Source organism: Phytophthora cinnamomi (assembly GCF_018691715.1).
Source record: "Phytophthora cinnamomi strain GKB4 chromosome Unknown Contig53, whole genome shotgun sequence".
NCBI classification, from domain to species: domain Eukaryota; phylum Oomycota; class Peronosporomycetes; order Peronosporales; family Peronosporaceae; genus Phytophthora; species Phytophthora cinnamomi.
The window spans coordinates 1,118,915-1,134,338 of NW_027150986.1; the positions used below are offsets into that span (position 1 = coordinate 1,118,915).

Here is a 15,424-nt window from a genome sequence, read left to right on the forward strand (position 1 = left end):
ATGATCCGCGACTACGACGTCCGCTTGCTCGCCTTGGAGATGAGGAACTCGGTGATGCTCTCGAGCTTCTTCTGCTCCGCTTGTGTGAGCTGCTTTGCTGGCTGGGCCTTCGTAGAAACAGCAGCACCATCAACAGCAGAAGTTTCTGCCGCAGAGCCGTCGTCCGCAGCTCCCGTGGTCCCGTCAGCAGCAGTCTCGCCCGTCGCCGGCGCTCTGATGCCGACGGCCACCACGCTCTTGAGCTGGAACAGCCTGCCGAACGTCCTCGACGACAGGTGCAGCACGCACACGGGCACCTGGTGCAGTCGGCAGAGCAGCGGCAGGTGGCCGAACGCCAGCGACTCGGGGTTGTTGGCGAACACCACCACGCGCAGCTCGCCCCGCGCCACGGCACGCGCCACTTGGTTCACGCCCAGCACCGCGTGGCTGCGCGTGGGCGGCACGGCCGCCACCTCCTTCTGCAGCCGGTCCAGCACGATGTCGCGGTCCTCCTTGGCCAGCTCCTCGAACTGCGGGGCTGTCCACGGCCGCACAATCTCCACCGTTCTGCGCGCCTTGCGCTTCTGCTTGGCCTTGGCGGTTTGGCCGCCGCCCGGCCGCTTGAACTGCATGGCCACGGGCGCCTTCGCCTTCGCCATGGTCGACTCCGATACAAAGCGCTGGTCAATAGCGGAAACCGTGGTGAGAGTGTGTCATTCGGTGACACCAGGCGTTCGGGCCTACACTCGAATCGTGTGACACGATCAACGTCCAAACCTACCCCTCCGTCTCGTCGCCCCTGTTTAAAATCCGAGCCGAAATGCGGTTTGTGCATGGACAATACGCTACATCCCAAACCCGACCCGGGTCTCGTGCTCCTGCCACCGACTGGAACTTATACTCGGAAACTTGCCTCACTACGCACTAACTTGTATATCGGTGGAAGTATCGGGGTTCAGTTTCTTCACTGCGGACAAGCGGCGAGTATGGGGCGGTTCTTGGGGGCGTCGCCCACGGCCAGCGGCGACCGCGCGCGACGATACGCAGCGCTGCCCGCGGACAACGACGACGAGGAGGCGCAGCAGCCGGCGGCGGCGGGGGAGAATGAGGCGCCGTCCAGCGCCTCGAGCAGGTCGGCGCTCATGCGCAGCGACAGCGAGACGGAGGCGGACGCCGCCGCGCAGGCGGAGGAGGCGCAGCACCCGACGCTGCAGCGCCAGCACCAGGAGCTGGAGCAGCAGCAGGACGGCGTGGCCGCCGCAGAGCAGGAGAAGGAGAAGGAGGAGGAATCCACCCCCGAGACCAACGCAGAGGAAGAGAAGAAGGACGCGGAGCCGCAGGCCAACGAGGACGCGGACAGCGCCGACCCGGACGCCATCCACGTGCGCATCCTGGACCTGAACGGCAAGTTCTTCGACGTGGCCTGCCGGCTGGACTGGAGCGTGGCCCGGATGAAGCAGAAGGTGCTGGAGAGCACCGACGTGGCCGTGGCCTCGCAGCGGCTCATCTACCGCGGCCGCGTGCTGGAGGACGAGGCGTCGCTGGCCAGCTACAAGGTGGAGGACGGCCACACCATCCACCTGTTCGTGCGCGCGGCGCCGACGCCCGACCCGGAGATCCTCAACGCCGAGCTCAACGCCAACGGCAGCACGAGCGGCGCGCGCGACGACGGCATCACCGTCGTGCACATTAACAGCGACATCGTGTCGTCCGCCGTGTTCCCGTCGGACTCGGCGCGACGCGTCGACCCGCTCATGCTCGACTCGCCGCTGGGCAACTGCGCGCGGCGCGTGAAGCTCTGGAGCTCCTTCCTGCTCATCATCTACACCATGAAGGTCATGGGCCAGTTCGCGCTGCTGGCCAACGACCAGCAGCAACGCGCAGCGCAGCAGGAGCGAGAAGGCACCGGGGCCAGCGAGACGGACCGAACCGTGGACAGATACGACGAGTACCCGCAGTACTACACGCCCGACCCGCTGATCGGCGGCATTGAGCTCCTGGTGCACTGCTTCGGCGTGTACGTGGGCTGTGTGGGGTTCAAGGCGGCGCACGACACGGACATCCGCCCCATTCGCTTCTACTGCCGAGGTGTCGTGTGGCTCGCCATCCTTACAGTAGCAGAGCAGATTTATACGACCGTGCAGATCTCCGAGACGGACTTCCCCACGGAGCGCGTGCAGTACCCGTACGGCGGACAGGGCCCCACGAAGGACGACATTGTGTCGGCGAACATCTTCCAGACGATCATGCTCGTGGTCATGTGGCTCATTGCCATCCGCCACTCGTACCTGCACCAGCGCGAGGTGTCCATTTACAACCAGTCTTTCGCGGCGGCCGCGATGAATGCCGCGCCTCCTGTACACCTGCCTGAAGTGGTGTAAGGAGGAAAAGCAGATAGTTCAGGCTCGGTTTGTGGACCCCAAGTGAACGAGAATATATATTTTGAAAGTGTGTCCCGGACGCGGTTCAATGGAGAAGAAGCTGCGAGCTATATCTCGGAGTGTGATGAATCCTGCCAAGGTTGTTGGGTTGGCGTTCTAACGTGCTGTGAATTCGTGCTTTGTCCTATTGCAGGCGGTCAAGCTCAGCTGTGCCATCGCGTGAACGACCCTCCCAAAATACAGTGAACAGGGGAGCACTGCAACCGCCCGAAGGCATTTTCTCCTGAGCACTCAATCGCTCAAGGCCCCGCGAGAGCTTGAGCTAGTAGTGACCTGTTGGAAGCGAGTGAAGATGTCGGCGGCGGATTTCGACGACATCTTCGGCGACGATGTGAAGATGGATGCGACCGCAGCGCCCACCTTGACGAACGTTAACCTGGACGACGACGAGCTGTTCGGGGGGGATGCCACCTCCAGTAAGGTGACGAAGCCTGCCACTGAGCAGCAAGGAGAGGGAGCGAACTGGGAGCACATCGGTAGTCGGGAGCAGGACGACTTTCTTTCGTGGCTGGACGATGGAGGTTCCAAGTCAGTCCCAGCGACTGAGGCTTCAATTCCGGAGAAACCGACATCACCGATGGACATCGCTCCTCCGCCAGCTCCTGTGGCGCCAGCTCCGGTTGCCCCCACGAGCACGAGCACGTTTCACAATGTTTCACTCGACGATAATGACGACTTCGATCGGATGCTGGAGACTGGAAATACTCAGCCGGAGGCCACTACGGTTAGCGCGAACGCTCTCAATGACGACGATGACCTTGATCGCATGTTAAATGCTTCGAGTGCCCAAGCAACCTCCGAAGTGTCAGCTCCACCGGCTAATGTTGGCATGCAGGCCACATCGCAGGATGAAAGTGATGATCTCGACCGGATGCTTGCAGGTGCGGATGCTCAAGCAAACTTTGACGTTCCTCCTCCAGCTGATGATACGGTTGGCAGTATCTCGCTTGACGACGATGACGATCTCGAGAAGATTGTCCAGAACGCTGGCAAGCACTCCGGTGCGAGTATATTTGTTCCGGCGCCGTCGGCAGTAGGCAACATTTCTCTGGATGACGACGACGATGATGACCTCGAGCGAATTGTGCAGAAAGCCAACAAGCAAGCCAATGCGAGCGGTTCGCGTGAGAACAGTAGTTCGTCATTGCAGATCAAGAGTCAGGTCCAGGCTCAGCACAAAGCGCAGCAGATCGGTACGAAAACGTTAGCCTTGCTCGCAGCGGGTTCGAAACAGTGTCTTGATCATTGCCAGTATTGGTGTTCTTCCAGATGTGGCAGCGGTGCGTCAGGCATTCCTCGAGACAGGAGAACTGCCGGCAGGCTCTCGGCTTGCAGTATGGCAACGCACTGTGCAGGTACGGCTTTGACGGGGAATACTCAGCATAGCACTCAGCCTTCTTACACATCTTGCTACTGTTGTTTTTCCCTTTGCAGCCTGGAGCAGCAGACTCGGCATCGATGTATGCAGTACAGACGACTTCGCGGTCTCTACCAAGCCAGGCCCTGCTGCGTAAGGATGTGGAGACGTTGTGTTCGCGCATTTTCTCGAGCGCAGCGCACGCGCGGGTTTTAAGCGAGGTGGGGGACAGCATGCGTGGTACGCACCTACTCTTCATTGACAGCGCCGAAACACTGCTTACGCACCTCTGTACCCAACTTGACATCGACTACATGTCGGGAATGGCGTTCACTTTTGCGCCACTGCTTATTGCGAGCGGCAGCGAACCACTGCACCCGGAAACTGTGGAGACTTTGGCCGCTACGTGCCGTCGATTTTTGCCTCATATTGGCAAGAAAATGCCACTCAACTCCTCATCCACCGGGCGTCGCCCGCTACTGAAGCGCATGCTACTCTACCACGCGCCGCGACTTGCCTCCCACCTGCACGACCATTTCCCAACATGGAATCATGCGATTCCAGGCGAATATGAGGGAACTAAAGGAAGCGGCGCTATTCCAGACTCGTGGTTGGCATCCTTCTTTGAGAGTGAAGGGATTGTGCAAGAGGCCACCAACTTCGACTTCTTGCTGAGGGTTTGGGACTGCAGCATGCTGTTGGAAGCCTTTTCTTCGAATGACGACGCACCGCTCACTACATCCTGCTTCATCACACTCTACGCCATCATCAATTCTGAGAAGGCATTGATGCGCATGGAAGGCGAGCAGCTACGCCATTGCATGGTGATGACACTTGCAGAAACTTTACTGCGTGGAGAGGCGACGAAGAACCAAGTGTTCGTCAAGGGCATTCGCCAATTGATGGAGGCAACACCTCCATGTTTTACCGCAAAACTCCGACGTGCAGGCGTACCGCCGCCACCGGCAGCCGAAACTGATGCTGCAAAGTCTACCGATTCCACGGCCTCGGAGACAACTGCAGCCTCGAACAACGGTTTTGGCATGAACACATTGCTCGCGGCGTCCACGCAGGGCTTGAAGGATGTGTCAAACCTGATGATCGATATGCCGGTGAAATTGATGATCGACATGCCTGTGAAATTGCTGACAATGGTGCCTTTGAACCCCATGGCAGCCCTGTCATCACCGACTTCCAACTCGCTTACGGATTCCCCTGAAACGCAGCAGCTTTTCTACTTGCACGTGCAGGCCATGGAGGTTGCGGCCGTCTCAGCTACGCTAGAATGCAGAGAGGTCATCCCGTCGGTGTTTGGAGGAATCACTGGGCACGAAACAGGATCCCTTCGATACTTCGTCATCGACTGTCGTGGCATGGAGGAAATGCGTGGCGGTCAGGTGCCCACTGCTTTCCACTTCGATCCAGACGCTGTGTCGGACTCCGCTGTACTCGATCAAGTTCTCGCGACACTTGGTCCCCTCAAGACTGCTGGTGTGCACATTTGTGTCATGGGACACGGCTACGCACACATTGCTGAGGAACTGCGTCAATTCCAGCAGAAGCAAGGTATGGCATCAGCTTCTCCATTCTCTCTAAGTGAAGGGTTCCTGGAGACGTACGCGAACGATCAATCCCGCGTTCAATCCACCATTGATTTCTTGCTCAAGCATGAGTTCCCCCGAGTGAGTGTACTAGAAGGCGGATACTCTGCTGCTCACGGCCACCTCTTTCGCTCTCACAGTCTCACAGTCGATGACTTGGCTGACCATGATACGCCCAGTTGCAAACTTTGCCAACACGATCGAAGCATGGAGGCTGTTCACCCTGCCGCTAGTGGCGATGTATTCAATGCACCGAATGCCGAAGACAAGAAAGAATCTATGCATGAAGGTGACCCTGGGTATTCTGCTAATGCGAGGACTGCAAGCTCGAGGACCAGTGAAGCTTCATCTCACCAATCGAGCATTGCTACGGATGATTCCGGTTTTACAGATATTAATTTGTCTCCGGCCGCTGCCAACACCAAAAGCCCACCTGGAGGCTCGTATTACTCGAGCTTTGCAGGCGCCTTCAAGACCGGTAGCAAAACGCTTTTGAGCCCAACGATGGATGGGACCAAGTGGCTTCTCAAGAAGTCCGCAGCGACCACCGCAGAATTCGCAAACGCTGCGGCCAGCATGGGTAATATGGGCAACAAGAACCGAACGGGGAGCATGCAAGGCGCTGCAGCCGTCGGAAAGACCCCGATATCTCCTGCAAAGGATATGAACGCGAAGCCAGCCATGCCAAACCTCAACAAGCTTCGAAACTCGCTCGTCGCCATCGGCTCTGAGAGCCTTGACATACTCAAGAAGGTTGAATCTGCGATGGAGCACGCAGTCGAACAAGCTGCAGTGGCAACTACGACTACGACGGCGAAGGTCCGGGTCCCGTTCCCTTCAACCATTTCGCCCGCGTTGAAGGATGCAGGAGCTGCCGCAGCACCTACGACGGCGAAATCACCACCCGCCAGTATCACTGGTGCTTCCACGCCACCAGCACCACGGGCTTCTCTTTCGTCCGACCCCGCTCACTGCAAGTTCTTCCACCAGTCGACTGAAGAGATGTTCACGATTGATGACGACGACGACGATGACGAGGGGCATTTCGTCCAGGACGAAGCAAGCAACAGCCGTACGTCTTCCTCCACATCGAGTTTCGTGAGAGACTCCCCTGTCGCCGGCGGTGGAGTCGGTCCTATTCACGAAGTGGTCAAGGACCACGTTGGTGACCTGAAGAAAGGTATGAGCGTGAGCCGCACACAAATGTTACCGTGTGTGAGCAGCCCGTTCTTCGCATGCTACAAGAAGAAGGTGCCGGCCGGAAACGGTGGTGGTGCTTCACACCCCAGCATGCACCCACGCCGAGTTGTCGTGATGGAGAACCACCTTGTCGTGCTCAAGTCGGCAACGCGCAACGAGGACGACTTGTTCATCGTGAAGTCGTGCCACCCGCTTTCACACATCACGAGGATGACATGCCTCAAGAAGAACGCTCTCATGGTGAGTATCTACTACAAGTGGAAAGCCAACGACGGACAGATTGTTGAACGGCGCAATTCGTATGAGGTTCAGCAGCGTGACGATTTCATCAAGGCGGTGAAGTCCACCATGGACAAGATGTGAGCTGTCGCGATGGATTCCCGCGGATAGGATCGCAGTAATGCTTCTAGCCTCGCCAACACAGATTCTCGAGACGAGGCCTTCAAATAGGCTTCTCAAAATATACACTTCATTCACATGCGACGTTGCGCGTGTTCATAGCCTTCGATCTCTGTCCTCGATCACCACTCGTGCAATTTCCACAACTGACTCAGGCCATGTCCGACAAGAAGCGTGAATCGCTTGCATCTAAGATCGACGAGGTTGCTCGCAACCAGATATGGCGCGAACAGCTCAAGACCGAGTACGAAATGGAGAGCGCGCTGACGCCGTTCCAGCTCAACCCGAAAACACGTACGATCTGCCTGTAATTCATCCCACATCGATGTCACGATGCTGGTTTTCACATCCATTGCGCCTGTTGTTTGGTCAGTGAGCTCCATCACGTTAAAACCAACGCAGACTCATCCAGCAGACTTTGGCAAGACGCAAGATGACCACGACACGCGAGAACTTGCGGCCAAACTCCGCGAAGTATCCAAGCGTCCCATGGAGAAACACGCTTTACCCATGACCGAAGCCCAGCGTGTTGGATGGCTGCACGACATGGCAAGTAAAGGAATGCGAGCGGACATGCACAACCGAATGTTCAAGGGCCGTGGCAGGTACGCACAGCTTGAACCAAACCATCATAACACGAAGATGAAGCGCTTACCTTTCGTATTATCCCTGTCCTGCTTACAGCTGCGATGTCACCAAATTCGCCGACACCTACTGCACGATGGCAGGCTGCAGTCCGTTCGCAGACAAGTCGACTCGCTGAGAGAAGAAGAGCACAGAACAGAAGAAGAAGATGTTATAGCCGATAGATAAGAAAGGCTACGCCCAAAACTACTGAAGACATATGAAAGCCCTCCTTCCTCCGCGACATCTCCCTCGTCGACAAGATTCCAATTCCTCAGCCCCATTGCGCTTGCTCTTCCCGTCTTCTGGCACTGGAACCTTCTTCGGAGAGAAGAGACGAAGACGGCAACCGGAGAGCTGTCTACCTACACATCCGCTGCCAGGGGAGGTGCTGTAATTGACCCTCGTCGCTCTGTTCGATGAGGAATCGCCTCAGCGCCTGCTACAGGAGCGGCTGGCGCACTAGCGGCACTAACAAGACTGGACAATGACGACTGTTTCGTGATTGGCGGGAGCATGCTTAACGTCGGGGATGAAAGTGGTTCCATTCCAGCAACTTGCGCATTTTCGTCGAGCATTGAAAGCTGATTGCGCAGCTCCTCGATATGAGAAAGCACCACCCGTCGGTGACCCTTCTTCACGTCCATGTCGATAAGGTCCTCTTCATCGATCGTAGCTACGCCCCGAAGCGTATCAAATCCATCCTTTTCAAAATTCTGCGCGTATTCTTCCATTTTGAAGAACTTGAGCCAGTTGTACACCGTTTCAATATCTGAGCAAAACACAAGACCAATCGGAGATGAGAGTCAGCAAAAAGCCTCCACAATGCACACGCATTCGACATACTTCTGCGTGGAGCAACGTTCTCCTCTTCATCTCCCGCGGGTCGGCCGCCATCGAACTCTAACAGCGATGTCGACGTCTCGTCATTCGTTGAGTAATCATCATTACCCTCCTCCCACGCTTGGAGATAGTTAGCGAGCGAGCTGTGACCCGCCTCAAATGCACAGCGCGATGGGCTCTTGTTCGTCTACATGTACGTGAGTCAGCACGTCAGAAGAGTCAGACATATGAACACTTCAACGCAGCGGCACAACAGATCTCACGACAAGATGTGAGCCACGTACCAGCGTCAAAGACAGGAAATCCGATGCATCGCGGGCCTTTCGAATGAGCCAGAACGCGCACTCCTTGTTGCCGCCTAGAGCAGCGCTGTGCAAGGCATTGCGACCGAACTACAACAGCATCGATAGAGAGCACAATGTTAGTGTCCCATTTGACACTATTTTGATATGACGCGAGCTTCCATTACCTTGTCAACATCCGTCCACACCTCGAAGTGTTCGCTCAAAAGTCTCAACGTTGACAAATGACCGAACTCCGCAGCCCAATGCATCGCGTTTTTGCCATTCTGCTCATGTAAGAAAAATAGCATGATTAAAAATCCTCGACAGGCGACGCACATCTTGACCAATTCCACGCGTTACCTTGTCACGCATAAATCGCAAGGGATACGCGCCGTTAATTTCAGCGATGATCCTTGCGATTTCTTCGTCGTCACCTTCTTCAGCCGCATGGACGAATTTCTGCCCGAAAAAATAACAAAGAATACAACGAGCACAGCGCGTCAAAACCCCATAAACACTCAAGCTTCTGCACACCAGCTCCTCGTGAATCATACCTGCGACGTCTCGTACCAGCTCTTCAGGAACTGCACGCACTTCTGTTTGTGCTTGTCCTTGGCGATCTGATACGCCGTCTTGTTGTCCTGCACCACCACGTGAGTGAGAAACACGTGCCTACCAATTTCCATCCACCAGAGCTCAGCCAATACAACTACGCACATAGCTCGTGATGTGGATGTCGATGCCCTTCATGCAGAGATACTGGATGACCTCCTTCCGCCCCTTGGACGCCGCCCAGTGCAGACACGTTCCTCCATACTGCACACACCACCACAGACCAATCCAGCGTCAGTGTCAGCACCGTCTTCTCCCTCCGCCTGCTCTCTCTCTCTGCGCCCACGCACCTCGTCCACGGCGTTGATGTCGATGGGGCTCGGACACTCCTCCAGCAGGTAGGCGACCACGTCCAGGTGGCCGTTGATCGCCGCCGAGCAGTGCGCCAGGCGGCCGAACTTGTCGGGCGCGTCCAGCGGCACGCCGTTCTCCACCAGGAACTGCACCACCTCCAGGTGGCCGTAGAACGCCGCGTAGTGCAGCGCCGTCTGGTCGTCGTGGTCCGTGGCGCTCCAGTCCACGCCGCAGTGCGCGCCCATCCACTGCACCACGTCCAGTTGGCCGGACGCCGCCGCGCCGTGCAGCGCCGAGCACCCGTGCTGCTCACAGGGGGCACACACATATAGATAGTACCGTTAGCCTCGCTGTACAACTGACAGGGCCGCGTGCTTCTTGAGCCTTGCCTGGTTGCGGTAGTTGACGTCCGCGTGCAGCGTCTGCACGAGGTGCTCGACCTCCAGCAGCTTGCCGCGGTTGGCCTTGCAGATGAGCACGTCGCCCAGCGTGTAGCTCTCCACGACGGGCGGGGCGCTGGCGCCCAGCGGCAGCTGCAGCACGCGGTTCATGCGTCGGGCCTCGGTCTCTCCTCCGTTCTGCTGAGCTGCTGGTGATATGAGTGAGAGGGGCAAACAGGCGGCGCGAGGTCGCGCGAAGGTTGCGCCAAGGCCGAGCGGTGTGCCGCACTCCACTCACAAGCGCCGCGACATGGGTGTTAAGAGCGGCGAAATGGACAGAACCGGAGGATATAGGGAGGGGGAGGGGGAATCGCACTGTGCGTTTGTATGGGGAGAGTGGACCAGTACATTCCAGCGCGTGTAAGTGAGACGGCGCCTCTAAAGTGCAAAGTGGTGGCTCTATTGAGCGGGTTTAGTCTGGGTTATCATCGGTAGTAGGGCTCTAGCGCCGTAGCACACGGCGCAGCTCGACGCGCAATGCGATCTTCCCCCATTCCACCGCGTGTTGCTCACCCCTAAGATGGCTTCGTCAGCCAAGGTGCCCATTTTGTCACTACGATTTACCGCATCGCACTTAAACGAAGTTCGTCACCCATTGGCTTCCTATTTTAACCAATGGTCGGTCAGAACAGAATCTAAAGATAGCATCATGTTTTTAGCTTCATTTTTTTTGAAGAGGCGTAAAGCAAACTAAGCATAAATAACGACCATCGGCCCGACACTTTATCTTACCTATTGCCGGCCGTAGCTGCGTCCAAGAAGCCCGCGGAGATCCGACCAAGCATGGGCGCCGGCGCTTCGACCGATAACACTGGAGAGGTGGCTGACACGCCATTGCCATCCATTCCTACAGTACTTGAACCTCGTGGCTGAGACCGTCGCTGTTCTGCTGTTGTCTGTGTGTATCATTGTTGAGTAGATCGTTGTGGGGGATGTGGTGACGTTCCAAGTCGAAGACCACCCGAAGCGCGTCGTCGGGGTAAGAGCTCATGCATTACTTAATGTAGAATAAGTGGCGCTAGAATTTTCACCCGCTTTACCTTTTGCAGATCGTGACGGACGTACAGGAGGACTCGTGCAGCATACAGGTGTCCAACGTCGAGGTGCTGGAAGGCATCCCGCGCAGCGACGTCAAGCGGATCGCCAAGTGGGACGAAATCGAGGTGGGCGACCGGGTTAAGGTGAAGGAGCAGGGCTCGCGCCTGTACTACGAAGCCGAGGTGGTCTCGAAGAACGAGGACGGCACGTACAAGGTGCACTTCGCTGAGGTAGACGAGGAGGAGGATAAGGTCACAGCCGACCGGATGCTCAAGCTCATGTCAGGGCGACTGGAGGACAAGGAGTGGATGATGTACAAGGAGACAGAGCATGAGTAGCTAGACTAGTCCCCTTTGCACTCCAGCGTGAACGGCGCGCGAGAGGGCAGACCATCGTGTACCATACCACCACCGATTTTAAGCAGGCGACAGGGTTCTTGGAACAATTGTGCGGATGTCATTCTGGCTACATTGTCTTTGCTAACTGCAGTAGGGAGAGAAAGCCTCCTCTCGGGATGTCAACAGGAGTTCCTACATGTTCTACTAGCCATGCCTGTGCGAAGAAAAACGGCAAAAGACCATCAGCTCCGTAACCTTTTTGCGGGAAGATCACGGCTACCTTACCTCAATTCTGTTCTCTATGGCTTCCAAGCTATCCGAGCGAGAGAGAGCGATAGGGCCTATGACGCTGACTGAAATGGGTTCCGTGCCTTCTGGGACATCCTCCGGAAGAGGAAGCACGAGTGGGTCTCGAAGAAGTAGCCGAACCATAGCCTCGCTCTCGTTTGGAAGCAACTGTGCGAACAGAGCTTGCCGGCGAAGTCCATGGAGAATAAGGTCTGTAGCAGCAGCAATAACCACGGTTGCCATTAGTATAAAATAAATCCTGCAGCGCGCTAACACAGACGTACCATCTAGCAGCTCCGTAGAGAGCGCTCGCAATCGAATACTGTCGTCGGCAGCTTCGTACACGTCGCCCGCGAGCCAAATAGCGAGGTTACGGAGCATCGGGTCGTAAAACACGCCCTTCTTCTGCAAGGTTGTGGTTGCCTGGTCGATGGCTTGAGATACCAGCGGACGTGCAAATTGCCAAGCGAACAGCTTTTTGCGCATGATCTGGTCGCGTATCTGCTTTTCCACTTTCTTCTTTTTGATGAGCTCTTTCCTGCGGTTTGCCTCCTTCGCCTTCTCCTCCAAATCACGCTCTGCCTGCCTCGCGTCACGCTTTTCGGCTTTCATCATCTCATGCTGACAGTGAAGCATCTGTATCTCCTGCTCTTCCTTTACTTCCACCAACGCTTGTGATAATGTTTTATTGACGAGAACGTTCAGCAACGGCTTCACCTCGACATCGAAGTTGAACAGCCCATCGGATTCCTCGATCTGTCAGAAGTTGATGAGTACGTTAGCAACAGGTGAGCAATTAGGCAACTATGCGTATAACAATCAACGTGCCTGTGTCGATGTATCTATCCCAATCTTTGGCCGCATGAACATATCGTTCGTCGTAGCATTGCGTGCGTTGATGGTGCGGGGCAAGAACTCGTCGGTCTGGCTAAAGGACTCACGCTCTGGAGTCAGCTGCGTCTGCTCTATCAGATTCGCGTCCAGCGATATCGAAGTGACTGCAGTAACGACAAACCGCATCAAGCTCCAGCGACACATCCAGCAGCATTACTAAATTGCTACGTACAGCCGTACGACGGCACCGCTTGTGTCTCGAAGATGCTGGGGCTGCTCTTATTGCTGTTATTGCTGTTGTTGTTGTTGCTCCTCTTCTTGGTCGTGAGTCCTCTCCGCTTCTTCGCTTTCTCTCGGCCGTCTCCCGACCGCGCAGTATTCACCTGCAAGCAACCACACACGCCAACAGTCAGCAATGCTGTTCTGGTCAACAATTCACCTTGAAAAGCCTCGATCTACCGGGGCGAAGACGCTACCGCGCGGGATCCTGGGGTCGTGCATGATGTTGGGCGGGATCTGCTTGGCGCCTCCATCGCGCTGCTTGCCTCGGCTAGTCTGCACGGGCCGCGGCTTGGACGAGTACGAGTACGACAGGTCTTGCTCCATCTCTGCTTCTCTGCTTCAAGCAAATGGATACACCCGCGTCAAAGGTCGCGAAAGTTGAAGTGGTGCACGTACACTCATGTGGCTCACCCAAAGTTCGACAACGCGAAGAAACGGTTCATAGGCCGCACCGAATAGAGAAGGCACTTACCTAATTCATTCTACTTGACCGCCCTCTGCGACTGCAGCATGTCGATCTTCTACTGCGTGGTGGCCAACGCGCACTGCCCGCTGGCCGAGTACAGCAACGGCGGCGACAAGGGCATGAACGAGTTCGCGCAGAAGCTGCTGAAGAAGCTCAACCTGGCCGAGGACGCCGTCGAGGCCATGGACTTCGAGGGCAAGACGTACAGCTACCGCGTGGACAACGAGGTGGCCTACGTCTGCGTCACCAACGCGGCGTTCGGCAAGAGGTGCGTCATGCGTGCGTCGAAGAGGCTGGATTAGATGTCTTGACCACTGAGTTGTGTGTGTATGCGTTGCCAGCTCGGCGGCGCTGTTCCTCAAGCACATCAACCAGCTCTTCGACAGCCAGTTCGGCATCCGCGGCAAGGCCACGAAGCTCAAGCTCGACATGAACAGGGACTTTGCCCCCACGCTCAAGAAGCAAATGGTGAGGGTTGGAATAGGAGGAGGGGGTTCAGATGGAGGCTGACGATGGTGCGTGCTGTTTGTGCCGGTAGGAAACCTTTTCGTCGGATAAAGGGGCGGAGAAGCTGCAGGCTCTGAAGAAGGACCTAGACAATGTGAAGAACAACGTCCAGGAGAACATCGGTGCGTTCTTGGTTGGTGGTTGTTGTCTATCCCGCGCGAGTTTTGTGCTGACTTGAAGGAATTTGGTTTTGTTGTTGACGAACAGGCAAAGTCCTGGAACGCGGAGATAAAATCGAGCTACTGGTGGACAAGACGGATCAGCTGAAGTACGTTGGTGCTGATGGTAGTGGAGTGTATGTGCTTGGTTGCTAACGAATCAACGTTTGTTGTTGACAGTTCTCAGTCTGCTGCATTTGCACAGTCTAGCAAAAATCTCCGCAGACGCTTGTGGTGGGAAAACGTGAAGATGAACATTGCGATTGGAGCAATAGTTGTGGTACGAGCGCTAGCGTTTGGAGTGGAGATTGTGATGATTATTATTGTACTCACTTGTGCGTTCTGTGTAGATTTTCCTCCTCCTCATATTCTTGTTTTTCAAAAGCAAGGTGTCTAGGAGCGGAGATAAATAGTTAGGAGAAACGGTAGACGACGGTCATGGTGCAGGCGAAGCAAATGCCAGGAAGAGATGTAATGAACGTGAAGATCTATTATTGGTGCGGCATTGCTCGCAGCCCGACCAGGTAACGACAGAAAGCATTGCCACGCTTATTGCGTCTTGAGTATTCTTCGTGAAGTTGGCTGGGTAGACGAAGCCCGAACCAATTTTTCTGCGCACCCCGTGGCTATGACAAGGATAGCGCTGCATCCATAGTATAACTGTTCGCCGGTCAAGTAGCTCGCACCCCCAGTTCCTAGAACCACCAGCACGTTGGTCGGGAGCCGGAAAAGGGATAGCGTGGTGCTCAGTTGATCTTTCGGGAAGTATCTACTACGGAGAGTTGCGCAGCAAGGTGAGATCACGCCGACGCACACCTTGAAAATAAAAATAAAACGCAAAAGATCAGAACAAGGTACACAGCACCAACACGATGATGCTGTCGTCTCACCTCGAATACCAGAAAGCCTGCTAAAATGTACTGGTAATCGTCTGTAACCTTTACATAATACCATAAAGAGCATTGCTTGTCAGCTGACTGCACGCACAGTTAACAGGGACAGTGACCCCACCAAACCGAACCGTTGGAGTTAGTAGCGAGACAGCTGAAGTAACCGTGGTAAGCACTAGCAAGAGCTCTTCACGAAGCCATGAGCTTTCGATTAGATCGAATAACTTGCCACCGATTGCGATGCAGAGCATGAAGCTTGAAAACACCAGACCGCTTGGTAGTACGCCATCAGGAACAATGCTTTCAAGTGTCGGATACCACAAAAACACTGTTGCAATATAAAAAAGTAAGCACACATCGGTGGCAACCAACCAAAATCTAAGCAGCATGTGGCATGTACCGAAGACATACATCGCTCCTTCGAAAAGCGAGTAGCAAAGCCCCAAGGCGTATGCATCGGCATGCAGACTAGTGTTACTCTTGACTTTGCTGTTTTCTGAACTCGCAGAATTTTTACCATTGTGGTCGGACGGCAACCCATAGTTCTCA

The 15,424-nt window shown here is 55.6% G+C and overlaps 9 protein-coding genes across 9 annotated transcripts; 5 read left to right on the forward strand and 4 right to left on the reverse strand.

Annotated features, from left to right (window-relative positions):
- Positions 1–11: 11 nt before the first annotated feature.
- Positions 12–638, reverse strand: IUM83_00289 (Ribosomal protein L7Ae/L30e/S12e/Gadd45; the record flags this gene model as incomplete). The annotated part of the gene is made up of 1 exon (XM_067924051.1): positions 12–638. One exon carries the CDS (start codon positions 636–638, stop codon positions 12–14), a length of 627 nt encoding a protein of 208 aa, XP_067788662.1.
- A 327-nt stretch (positions 639–965) lies between these two features.
- IUM83_00290 (Ubiquitin family protein) lies at positions 966–2,360 on the forward strand (the record flags this gene model as incomplete). Its single annotated transcript, XM_067924052.1, has 1 exon — positions 966–2,360. The coding sequence occupies one exon, from the start codon at positions 966–968 to the stop codon at positions 2,358–2,360; it is 1,395 nt and encodes a 464-aa protein (XP_067789190.1).
- Positions 2,361–2,712: 352 nt separating this feature from the next.
- Positions 2,713–6,941, forward strand: IUM83_00291 (uncharacterized protein; the record flags this gene model as incomplete). Its single annotated transcript, XM_067924053.1, has 3 exons — positions 2,713–3,613; positions 3,690–3,775; positions 3,855–6,941. 3 exons carry the CDS (start codon positions 2,713–2,715, stop codon positions 6,939–6,941), a joined length of 4,074 nt encoding a protein of 1,357 aa, XP_067789189.1.
- Positions 6,942–7,135: 194 nt separating this feature from the next.
- On the forward strand, positions 7,136–7,740 carry IUM83_00292 (uncharacterized protein; the record flags this gene model as incomplete). Its single annotated transcript, XM_067924054.1, has 3 exons — positions 7,136–7,271; positions 7,351–7,582; positions 7,662–7,740. 3 exons carry the CDS (start codon positions 7,136–7,138, stop codon positions 7,738–7,740), a joined length of 447 nt encoding a protein of 148 aa, XP_067789188.1.
- A 226-nt stretch (positions 7,741–7,966) lies between these two features.
- IUM83_00293 (Ankyrin repeat protein) lies at positions 7,967–10,185 on the reverse strand (the record flags this gene model as incomplete). The annotated part of the gene is made up of 9 exons (XM_067924055.1): positions 7,967–8,373; positions 8,448–8,631; positions 8,729–8,836; positions 8,914–9,012; positions 9,089–9,187; positions 9,283–9,369; positions 9,446–9,544; positions 9,631–9,939; positions 10,024–10,185. 9 exons carry the CDS (start codon positions 10,183–10,185, stop codon positions 7,967–7,969), a joined length of 1,554 nt encoding a protein of 517 aa, XP_067789187.1.
- A 672-nt stretch (positions 10,186–10,857) lies between these two features.
- Positions 10,858–11,450, forward strand: IUM83_00294 (uncharacterized protein; the record flags this gene model as incomplete). Its single annotated transcript, XM_067924056.1, has 3 exons — positions 10,858–10,893; positions 10,994–11,053; positions 11,124–11,450. 3 exons carry the CDS (start codon positions 10,858–10,860, stop codon positions 11,448–11,450), a joined length of 423 nt encoding a protein of 140 aa, XP_067789194.1.
- A 127-nt stretch (positions 11,451–11,577) lies between these two features.
- IUM83_00295 (Radial spoke 3) lies at positions 11,578–13,178 on the reverse strand (the record flags this gene model as incomplete). Its single annotated transcript, XM_067924057.1, has 6 exons — positions 11,578–11,664; positions 11,736–11,950; positions 12,023–12,494; positions 12,567–12,736; positions 12,805–12,955; positions 13,032–13,178. 6 exons carry the CDS (start codon positions 13,176–13,178, stop codon positions 11,578–11,580), a joined length of 1,242 nt encoding a protein of 413 aa, XP_067789193.1.
- Positions 13,179–13,364: 186 nt separating this feature from the next.
- On the forward strand, positions 13,365–14,398 carry IUM83_00296 (Vesicle-associated membrane protein; the record flags this gene model as incomplete). The annotated part of the gene is made up of 6 exons (XM_067924058.1): positions 13,365–13,588; positions 13,662–13,788; positions 13,859–13,949; positions 14,035–14,095; positions 14,166–14,265; positions 14,336–14,398. 6 exons carry the CDS (start codon positions 13,365–13,367, stop codon positions 14,396–14,398), a joined length of 666 nt encoding a protein of 221 aa, XP_067789192.1.
- Positions 14,399–14,534: 136 nt separating this feature from the next.
- Positions 14,535–15,338, reverse strand: IUM83_00297 (Major Facilitator Superfamily (MFS); the record flags this gene model as incomplete). The annotated part of the gene is made up of 4 exons (XM_067924059.1): positions 14,535–14,801; positions 14,876–14,923; positions 15,007–15,203; positions 15,287–15,338. 4 exons carry the CDS (start codon positions 15,336–15,338, stop codon positions 14,535–14,537), a joined length of 564 nt encoding a protein of 187 aa, XP_067789191.1.
- Between the last annotated feature and the right edge of the window lie 86 nt (positions 15,339–15,424).